At 40.5% G+C, this 9,805-nt stretch overlaps 2 protein-coding genes across 3 annotated transcripts; one reads left to right on the forward strand and one right to left on the reverse strand.

Moving 5' to 3' along the window:
• Nucleotides 1-52: 52 nt before the first annotated feature.
• On the reverse strand, nucleotides 53-5,196 carry ankrd29 (ankyrin repeat domain 29). Of its 2 annotated transcripts, none has more exons than XM_030373134.1 (10): nucleotides 4,901-5,196; nucleotides 4,050-4,160; nucleotides 3,711-3,827; nucleotides 3,324-3,422; nucleotides 2,877-2,975; nucleotides 1,902-2,000; nucleotides 1,335-1,433; nucleotides 866-961; nucleotides 650-748; nucleotides 53-436 (listed from the first exon to the last, which is right to left on the reverse strand). In XM_030373134.1, exons 1-10 carry the CDS (start codon nucleotides 4,910-4,912, stop codon nucleotides 350-352), a joined length of 918 nt encoding a protein of 305 aa, XP_030228994.1. In that variant the 5' UTR covers nucleotides 4,913-5,196; the 3' UTR covers nucleotides 53-349. The 2 variants fall into 2 exon arrangements, with proteins under 2 accessions (XP_030228994.1, XP_030228995.1); XM_030373135.1 differs by having other exon boundaries at nucleotides 3,729-3,827; nucleotides 4,901-5,191.
• Nucleotides 5,197-5,315: 119 nt separating this feature from the next.
• On the forward strand, nucleotides 5,316-9,006 carry cts12 (cathepsin 12). Its single transcript, XM_030373131.1, has 8 exons — nucleotides 5,316-5,623; nucleotides 5,818-5,960; nucleotides 6,336-6,458; nucleotides 6,696-6,860; nucleotides 6,944-7,165; nucleotides 7,312-7,480; nucleotides 7,777-7,882; nucleotides 7,994-9,006. Exons 1-8 carry the CDS (start codon nucleotides 5,593-5,595, stop codon nucleotides 8,091-8,093), a joined length of 1,059 nt encoding a protein of 352 aa, XP_030228991.1. The 5' UTR covers nucleotides 5,316-5,592; the 3' UTR covers nucleotides 8,094-9,006.
• The last annotated feature ends 799 nt before the right edge of the window (nucleotides 9,007-9,805 follow it).

Raw genomic sequence — 9,805 nt, forward strand, 5'->3', positions numbered from 1 at the left:
GGCGTTGTCCTGGATGTGTCACTACTTCACCTTGAAATAATCAATGGTAATGTCAATGACCCTCTTAACAAATGTACACTTTATTGCATTCATTACAAAGGGCAAATAAAAATCTGCTAAATATGTCTTAATGCTTCATCACCTATAGCACAAAAAACAGTACAACATATAGAGAGAAGCAACTTCAAAAATCGAAAATAAATACTTTCGGTGCATATTAATAGGCTTATCAGTCTCCATTATATCAGCTTTAGATGTCTTGATTAAAAGCACCTCTTTGTTTTCATACGTAGATGTTTTTTGCACATGGTTCTTGACTCTAAGGGTTATTCACAGTTGTCAAAGATCGTCATAAAATTTCCCCACTGACAGTTTTTGGATGTAAAGTATTAAGGATGCGATCACTCTTTGTAAGATCTGCAGGCAGCTCATTGTTCTGTGAAGGGAAGTAGAAATATAAAGAACATTTTAATAAACTGATCATTTTATTATTAGATCAAACATTCACTATATTGTCGTTACTGATTTTGGCTATGCATCGTTTTTTGCAGCCCTATTTTATTATTAATGAACTAATCAATAATAATAATAAGATGGAATAATGTGTCTATGGATCAGTTATTGATTACCTCTACTTTGATCTGCTCACCTTATTGGGCAGCATGGGGTCTGCATTGGCCTCAAGCAGAATCCGGACGGTCTTATGATTTCCACCAATCACAGCTGCATGAAGGACTGTCGAACCATTCTGTAAGCAGAAGATATCTAGATAAAGGCCTCTCCTTAAAAATATAATACGTTTTGAGGCTAAAAACACAAAACAATATAATCTACCTAATGTAAAAAAATAGTAATTTATTTTTACCTTGAGAAGACCAAGTGAAGGAGAAAACTTGAGAAGTTCCTGAATAACATCGTTATGTCCTTTATAGGCAGCTTTGAATAATGCAGTTGACCCATCCTTAAAAAGTAAAAAGTACAAAATTGTGTTAATATTTTTTTAGTTTTCTCCTGCAGAAATGTAGCCGTTACTTCACCGTATCTAACCATCAAATGTGTTTCTCTGCCAACCCTGGCATTATTCTCACAATAGTCTCATAATTGATCTTGTAGGATTCAGCTTCAGCAACAATATCATGAACCAAAGTGCCAGAAGTGATCTCGTCTCATATGACAATAGGATGATATTGACAACCTAATCGTCTTGCTGGGCTCAACAAGTGGAGTGTTACTTTGGCCTCCTGACAAAAACACTAAAAATAAATCAATGCAGCAAGTTGGTCTGCTGTCGGGAACAACTCAGAATAACAGACAACTTCCGGAGAGCGACGTACCTTTCTGTCAGCGTCCCGATCTGCACCGCGCAACAGCAGGACCTTCACCACCTCGCTGTGTCCCATCTGGGCTGCCATCCACAGGGGGCCGGTTCCATCCTGCCAGGAAACGGTAAGAAGAGGGGACGTCACATTATCTTTTTCTTATTGCGCTGCTCAGTAAGACCTGATCTTTGAAACCCTTCTGTTGTACCTGATCCACCTTATATCATATGGAACTTAAAATGAAAATAAAACATCAGATGAAAAATCTGAAACGTCAGTATTAAACATAGGAAATAGTTTATGTGATGGGCCAGTAGAGTATTTTCACCTTGTGGCCTTCTTGGTTAGTAGGGTGGGGAAAACCTTATATTTTCTTTGGAAACAATGACTCAAAGCAATATTTTATTTCTGCATTCAATTTTCCCACTCAGGTAACATTTAGAATGCTTTTCAATTGGTTTTCATTGTTTCCCATTTCCAAATATGGCCAGGAATAAGGTATAGGAGTGCAGGTGGTAGAGATGTACGCGGACCAATGTAGTAGGCTACTTACACTGCAGTATGGTTGAACTAGGAACATACCTCCCTTGGGTTGTTGACTTTGGCTCCGGACGACAGGAGCTGACGTACCACGGTCACATGATCCTCTTGGGCTGCCAGGAATAGAGAGGTGGCCCCATCCTGTAGCAACGATTGGGGTTATCAATCAATAATCAACATCAACATCTATACCAATAACCATGGGGGTGAAAAGGATAGTGTTGTATTTGAGTGTAACATTTTGGAGGGGTTAGAACCCAGGTTCTTGATTTGGAGATGAAAATAACATATTGTTATGTTCTTATACACACTTTTCAATGACCTTCAATGGTCATTGACCAAAAAATGTTGATAGACAATTTGTCCTATATTTCAGAATTATGTTATGAATTATAAATTGTTTCTACTAACATAGTTCGACCTTAAGCAATTTTTGTTGGAGGTTTGGGGTATGGATACAACCAATGTAGCAATTTTATCATTAAAAAAGGTATATAATAATTAAATAAACTAGTGCTGTCAAGCGATTCAAATATGTAATCGCGATTAATCGCATTAATGCCATAGTTAACTCGCGATTAATTGCAAAAAAAAAATCTATGCTAAATATCCCTTGATTTCTTTGTCCCATTAATTTTTCTCATTTTAATGCGCTTATCAACATGGAGAAGTTCATCGGCTTGCCTTGTGCAAATGTTTTTTTATTGATAACAACATTGGCATATACTGATCAAAACGATACAAAAAAAAAAGCCTATAGTGCAATTAAACGATGAACATACAAACATACTGCCTTGAACATAGCACTCAGGTTACTGCTTCTTTGTTTTGAAAAAAAAAAAAAAAATCGCGCGATAAAAAAATGAATGCCGTTAAAATTGGTTTGCGTTAACGCCGTTAATAACGCTTTTAACTGACAGCACTAAAATAAACCCTTTCAGTTCTATTTCCATCCTTACAAATTATAAAAAGGATCTTTGCAAGAATAGGTGGATGTAGATGAAAGAAGTCTCTCACAAGCAGCTGGTCGTTCACATTGGCCCCGTTCTTCAGGAGGGTGTCCACCACCTTGGGGTGGCCATACTGGGAGGCAACCGTCAGAGCAGTGCCGCCGTCCTGAACAAAGAAGTCATCAAACAGGTCAAACAGGTCTGAAAAACGATAACAACCTCCGGCCACTTGGTGGAGTCCTTCTCTGTGTGCTCTCACAAAACCAGCATAAATAGAAGTGATTGAATGCCCTCACGATACTGTGTCCAAGGTGGAATATATTTAGATATATCAGCACATTACCTTGCAGAGACAATGAAACAGCATTTAACTTTCTTGTGTGTATGAATGAATGAATGAATGTGTGTGTGTGTGTGTGTGTGTGTGTGTGTGTGTGTGTGTGTGTGTGTGTGTGTGTGTGTGTGTGTGTGTGTGTGTGTGTGTGTGTGTGTGTGTGTGTTTGTCACTGCATACCTGCGTCTGTAATTCAGTGGATGCACCGAATTCAAAAAGTAGCTGAACAATGTCATTGTGGCCCTGCTGGCAGGCGAAGAACAGCGCGGTGGAGCCAGTCTGAAGATACAGAGACCATGAGCTCTCACTATTGAACTCACTATCAAGATATTTCATATTCGTACTGGGGTTATGGATAGCATGCATTGACATTACATAGCCGTCTGATTCTATCCAGAGAAAATTACAATAACGAAGCTGAGAACAATCAAAGCACGTAATAAACAATCAAAGCCGACAATCTGACGAATAACACAAAGTATAGAAAACATATAATGGAATACAATATACACTTGAAAAATCCATGTAAAACCAAATTAACAAAAAAAAAAGAATCCTTATACCCACATTGCTGTGACAGCATACCTCTCTCTGATAGTTGATGTCCGCTCCTTGCATGATGAGCTCTTTGACACACTCAAAATGGCCACTATAGGAAGCCACCATCAGAGCTGTGGTTCCAAACTGAAATCAGGTGGGAAATGGGAGACAGTCAAGCAGCAACTCTACCAGGCTGGGCCCGGCAGAATATGATGATGACTCGATGCCTCACAGCTCAATATTTACCACAATAAAGGGGACATCAAATGCTGATTGTACAAAAACATCGAAAAATTAGATGATAGTGGTTATGCATGCTTGTGTGCGTGTGCATGTGTACAGGTGTGCAGATGTCCTTAGACATACATAATCTCTGCAGTCTGCATCCACACGCCCACTGTTGAGAAGCAGCTGAAGGAGGGCCAAGTTCCCCTTCCTGGCCGCCCAAAACACAGCGTTAGCCAGGGGCGTTTCCTTCTGAGAGACATAAGTAACAGGTATGATACTCACCAGGCTGAATAGGATTACAGTTTTAAGGGCCATTCAGGTGGCCCAAAAATGTGTCCCTGCTAAACCTCAGAGCGAGCCATCATTTCAGAATAATAATTTAACCAGGATCACCCCGATCAGGATCACATCGATACATCAATGCCCCCCTCCCCTCTCACCGTACACATGCAAACCACACACACACACACACACACACACACACACACACACACACACACACACACACACACACACACACACACACACACACACACGCTCACACACGCTCACATACGCACCAAACACTAGCATACACACAAACAAACAAAAACACACAATACATTTGTGTGGATTTTGATTGGAGTGAACACACATGTGAAAACCCATGCTTAGCATCAGACAAGTTTGAAAGCTCTGCAGCATACCTGCTCAAATAATTACACACAGAAACCATCTCAGTATGAACCCTACCAGTATAGTCTACTTATTATACTAACTCAATGAAGGCAAATAGCAAAGGCTAGCAGAAGCCACCTAACACATATGCTACATATCCCTAAGGAGCTAGGCTACCACAAGCTGTCGAAAATCCTTAGACAGTTGGCACAATACAGAAGACACATTAGCCTATAATATATTGTAACAGTCTTATCCAAAAGAGTGATATTCTTTTTTTAACGCCATGCCCAAAACGGTTGTTTGCAAGTGAGGGGTAAATGGTGATTTACCTTGAAAGACATGATGCACACCTCAATCGTGAGTCATGTTTCTTCTCGCGTTGGCATTCATTAAAAAAGATGAAGTTAAGCGGAGACTATCCTCGAGATGATGACTCTCTCTCTCTCTCTCGCTCTCTCTCTCGCTCTCTCTCTCGCTCTCTCTCTCTCTCTCTCTCTCTCTCTCTCTCTCTCTCTCTCTCTCATCCTTCTCTCTCTCTCTCTCTCTCGCCTATTCCTGCCGCACCGTGTTTGGGTGTTGGCGACGGAACCTCGTTGGAGATAATAACAACACACTACAGTTTGTCTGCCCGCTGTGTTTATCCCATCCCGCTGCAGTGCTGCACGAAATAAACGGCGTTAGACGCTAATGGGCGCTGTTGAGGCGACTTAGGATCACAGGGTCTGGATGCAATGAGTGAGGTCACGACAGGTGCTCTCCTTCTAATAATAAGTTGATGATTGAGAGATTGGCGAATGGCGATGTAATAGTTACAACCCCCCGCTTGGTAATAATAGAGGCATTACGAGGGAGGAGCAGTCCTAAGAAAAGGCATTTCGATTTTTGTTGACTAATGCCTCTTTCAGGCCCTGTGGTTGACTTGGAGACTCTCAGAAAGTATAGAGAAGAAGATGCAGCGACACATAAAAGCTATAAAAGTCAGGTCAATGCCCGAATCACTTGAGACAGTATCTTTCACAGCATGGGGTCAACACCGCCTTGCAGCCCTGCTGGTAAGTACCCAACTTAATTGTTCTTAAAATAAACAACTTTTTATTAAAAAAGGTATGCAACAATTTGATAAAATAGTTTGATAACACTGTAGAAACAGACTAATGTAAGCTACCTCATGTTAAACGGATGGTGCCTGCTGCAGAACAAAAGTACAGTCTAAAAAATAATGGATGAGACGCTTGGGGTCCAACAGACCGGTGGATCTGTGTAGGCCTACTCCTCGTCCTGCTGCTCCTGTGCGTACCGGCCCGGGTGGCTTCAGAGTCTGAAGAGCAGGCGGTGCTATCGGACTGGAACATATGGAAGATGATCCACGCAATCTCCTATGACGAAAATGTATGTTTTACTTATTTATATCTATATCTATTTTTTTTTGTACAGGCATAAAAACATTGTTGTTCAGATCGTTTTATTAGTAGGCTACTATTATTATAATTATAATTATTCATCTACATTATTATCATTACAAAGCCCATATGATAATTCCAATTCCCATATTATTATTATTATTATTATAACATAATCGATTAAATTTGTCCTACGGTATCAACAAACATTTGAAGTCTTTTAATGTTGCATGTCAGTAGAGCTCAAGTGAAGAGCATCTGTGTGAATATGAATATGACTTAAGGCTAAGATTTGAGACTAGGGACATAAACCTTTTCAAATCCTGATCTCTGCCTTTGGTTTGATCTTGTCTCCACTATGTAGCAGGACGACATTGAGAGGAGAGTGATTTGGGAGTATAACTCCAGGCTGATTGAAGAGAATAATCAGGAGTATTTCATGGGGGCTAAGCCATTCTCTATGTCTATGAATAAATATGGAGATCTGGTAAGGCTTTGATTTACATACTAAATAGGCTTTATGCTATTTAATGTGTTGATCGTTTTCAATTAAAACCTGATGTTAAACCATCCAATTACCAAGACATATCTTCATTCAATGAGGATCAATAGTGATTTCAATAATGCGGATCCTTTGGCGTTTTGGCCAAAGGATCCTTGGCCAAAATACAAGGTTAAAATCATTTAACCTTTCTGTTGCTGACCACGTGAGTGTGTCTTGCAGACGAAACACGAATACCACGTGCTGCAGGGGGCCATGATAAACCCCCACTTTGCCAAGAGAGGAAAGACTACGTCGCCACGAAAGCTACGTCAAAATGCCCTTAGGTTGGGGGTAGTGGGCATCGACTACCGGGCTATGGGCTACGTCACCGAAGTAAAGGATCAGGTAATTAACTTATTCGTGTTTTTGGTAAAAAAAAAAATATCTAGAGCACCCTAACAATATGTATTTGTGTGTTTTTTTCCAAGGGCTACTGTGGTTCCTGCTGGGCGTTCAGCACGACCGGAGCCATTGAGGCCCAGGTGTATAAGCATACAGGTCAGCTGGTGTCCCTGAGTGAGCAGAACCTGGTGGACTGCTCCAGGCCGTACGGTACCTATGGCTGCGGAGGTGCCTGGATGGCCAACGCCTATGACTATGTGATCAGCAATGGGCTGCAGTCTACAGACACGTATCCTTACACATCCGTGGTAAGGGTCCCTCTGTAGTACTTCAATTTGTGCTTATTACAACAGTTTTTATGAAGGAGGAAGTTTTGCATGAAAAGCGCATTATAAATAAAGGTTGATAGTTTATGAAATCAAAAGTCAACCGTGCAGAATTCCCTTCTTTATAGGACACCCAGCCTTGTTTCTATGAAAGTGGCCTTTCAGTTGCTCATGTCAGAGACTACAGGTTCATACCCAAGGGAGATGAGCAGGCCCTGGCCGACGCCGTGTCGACCATTGGACCAATCACGGTGGCTATAGATGCTGATCATTCCAGCTTCATGTTTTACAGCTCTGGTAGGTTTAAATGTTGTGTAACACTACAAATTAGATGGCATTCCTGTTTATAATAAGCCAAGCGTTACTCCATCCACACAGTTATGGACACTTTTGCAGTAAAGAGCGATACTGGGTCAATATAGGTTTCAATGCAGATTCGAAGAAAATAAAACACACAAAAGCAATGTACTACCTGTTAGAGGTGGCTATTGTTTGTTTAATCCACACTTCCTAGCAAAGCACAGGATACCTCTATGCTATTTTAACCGTAGACAAATCCTAGGTAATTCAGCTTTAAAACGTCACGTCAACAGGAATATATGAGGAGCCGGCCTGTAACTCAAACAACCTAAGCCATGCGGTCCTGCTTGTGGGCTTTGGCTCGGATGGAGGCCAAGACTATTGGATCATTAAGAACAGGTAGGAACCAGCAGAAGGCTTGCTGTGTTTATGACGCACAACTTCAGATACGCATCTCTGTATGGCAGGGCACTCATTCGATTATCCTCATGTAAATGTATGTTATCTTAGTTGGGGGTCCAGCTGGGGCGAGGGCGGCTTCATGAGAATGGCCCGAGATGGGAGCAACACCTGTGGTATCGCGAGCTACGCCCTCTACCCCCTACTGTGAGTTCATTGGGACCAATGAGATGAGAGAAAGAACTAAACTAAACTGAATCGACCTTATTGATCAATCTGTACTTTCCCTTGTTTTTTCTTTGAACTGCATTTATTTTGGTCTCATTTGTTGTTTTACGATTGTAGTACATCTTAAAAGACAGCATTCATCAAATCCTAAGCAGCCTCATACCATGCTGTTATCTGGGTGTAGGCCACACTTAATATTATTTGTATATCATTTGAATACACAAATTAAAACTTGGACTCAAACATGAAAAAGTTAAGCAGTTTAATTTATTCTTTGCCCATTCTGAAGCACAAATAGACACGGTACATGGAAACATTAAAAAACTAGAGCTTCCACACAGCTAATGAGTGTGTGAAGTAATATTAAGTCTTGGGATCCGATCCAGGCCTACAAATATCACAGCACTTACAAATAAAACAAATTCGGACAGACAAGATCCACAGAGCTGGGCCCCGGCTCTGTGAATCCATTGTGGATCACACCTTGTTATTAATAATAATACAAATATTAAATTGAATCAAGCTAGTCCATAACATGTAAAGTATAACCCCCTACAAGATACATGTTTAACTTTTTTTAGGTTTTGTTGAAAGAAGGCCAAGTTACCTAAAAGTGCAACAATGTTAAAATATTACAATCTACAGTATCTGGCTCACATCTCTTGCAATTGATTTCCCAGGATGTTCTGTTGAGCTTCTAAAAAAAGGGCCATAAAATATAATCCTGTGTGTGTTAAAGCTGACGCATGACTTTTCTTGACAAAATAACAAATGTATCCTTTAGAATGAATAAGAAAGGGCAATATTAATGTAAATTTAATAATTACGCAAGAACAAAAAAATTAAGTTATGTGTATATTTTAGATTTTTTTTTACTGTACACAAACCTTGCAATGGGTGGCAATATTTTGATACTCTTTAATCATTGCTGTCTGTATACTGACAAAATAAAACTGATTATTGTATTAATGTGTCTTTTAATATTGCTCAAAGTTCAATCCACATTGGTGTCACTTGCATTACTACAATAATACATTAGCCCTTTTCAAAAAAAGTTTGGTGTGCCACACACGCACACACACACACACGCACGCACGCACGCACACACACACACACACACACACACACACACACACACACACACACACACACACACACACACACACACACACACACACACACACACACACAAAGCTTTCACACTGAAAGGAAAAGCTGCTCTGTAGGGCGTTTGGCCGGGGAAGGGGGCATTGTTTGATTTAAAATGCAGAGGAATAGTGGTGTGAAGGTCCCGCCCTGGCTCTTAAAGGAAGAGTAGAGGAGGCACAGACAGGCCAGTGTTGACCTTGTAGCTTCAACAACTTGTCCGAAGAATGCGATAAAATCACAGACAACTATGGTAGGTTTTCTCCTGAACTGACGTGTATCGCCAACTCACAGGCTCTCTCTCTGTAAATTCTCTCTATCTCCCGCTCTCTTTCACTAAGTCTGTCTCAATCTCTATTAATATTTCTCTTTGACAATGACGAAATTCGACTATAGCCTACTGTACTGCAAATGAACACGGAGTTATGCAACACACAAGCACCTGTATTAGTTTGTATATGTGAGTAGACCGTGCTGCATGGCTAAAACATTTTTAAAGTGTTCGATAGTGAAGCCGTTGTGAGTTGAAGGACATTCAATATGATTTGC

The sequence above is a fragment of the Gadus morhua genome, chromosome 12 (genome assembly GCF_902167405.1).
Source record: "Gadus morhua chromosome 12, gadMor3.0, whole genome shotgun sequence".
Classification (NCBI taxonomy): domain Eukaryota; kingdom Metazoa; phylum Chordata; class Actinopteri; order Gadiformes; family Gadidae; genus Gadus; species Gadus morhua.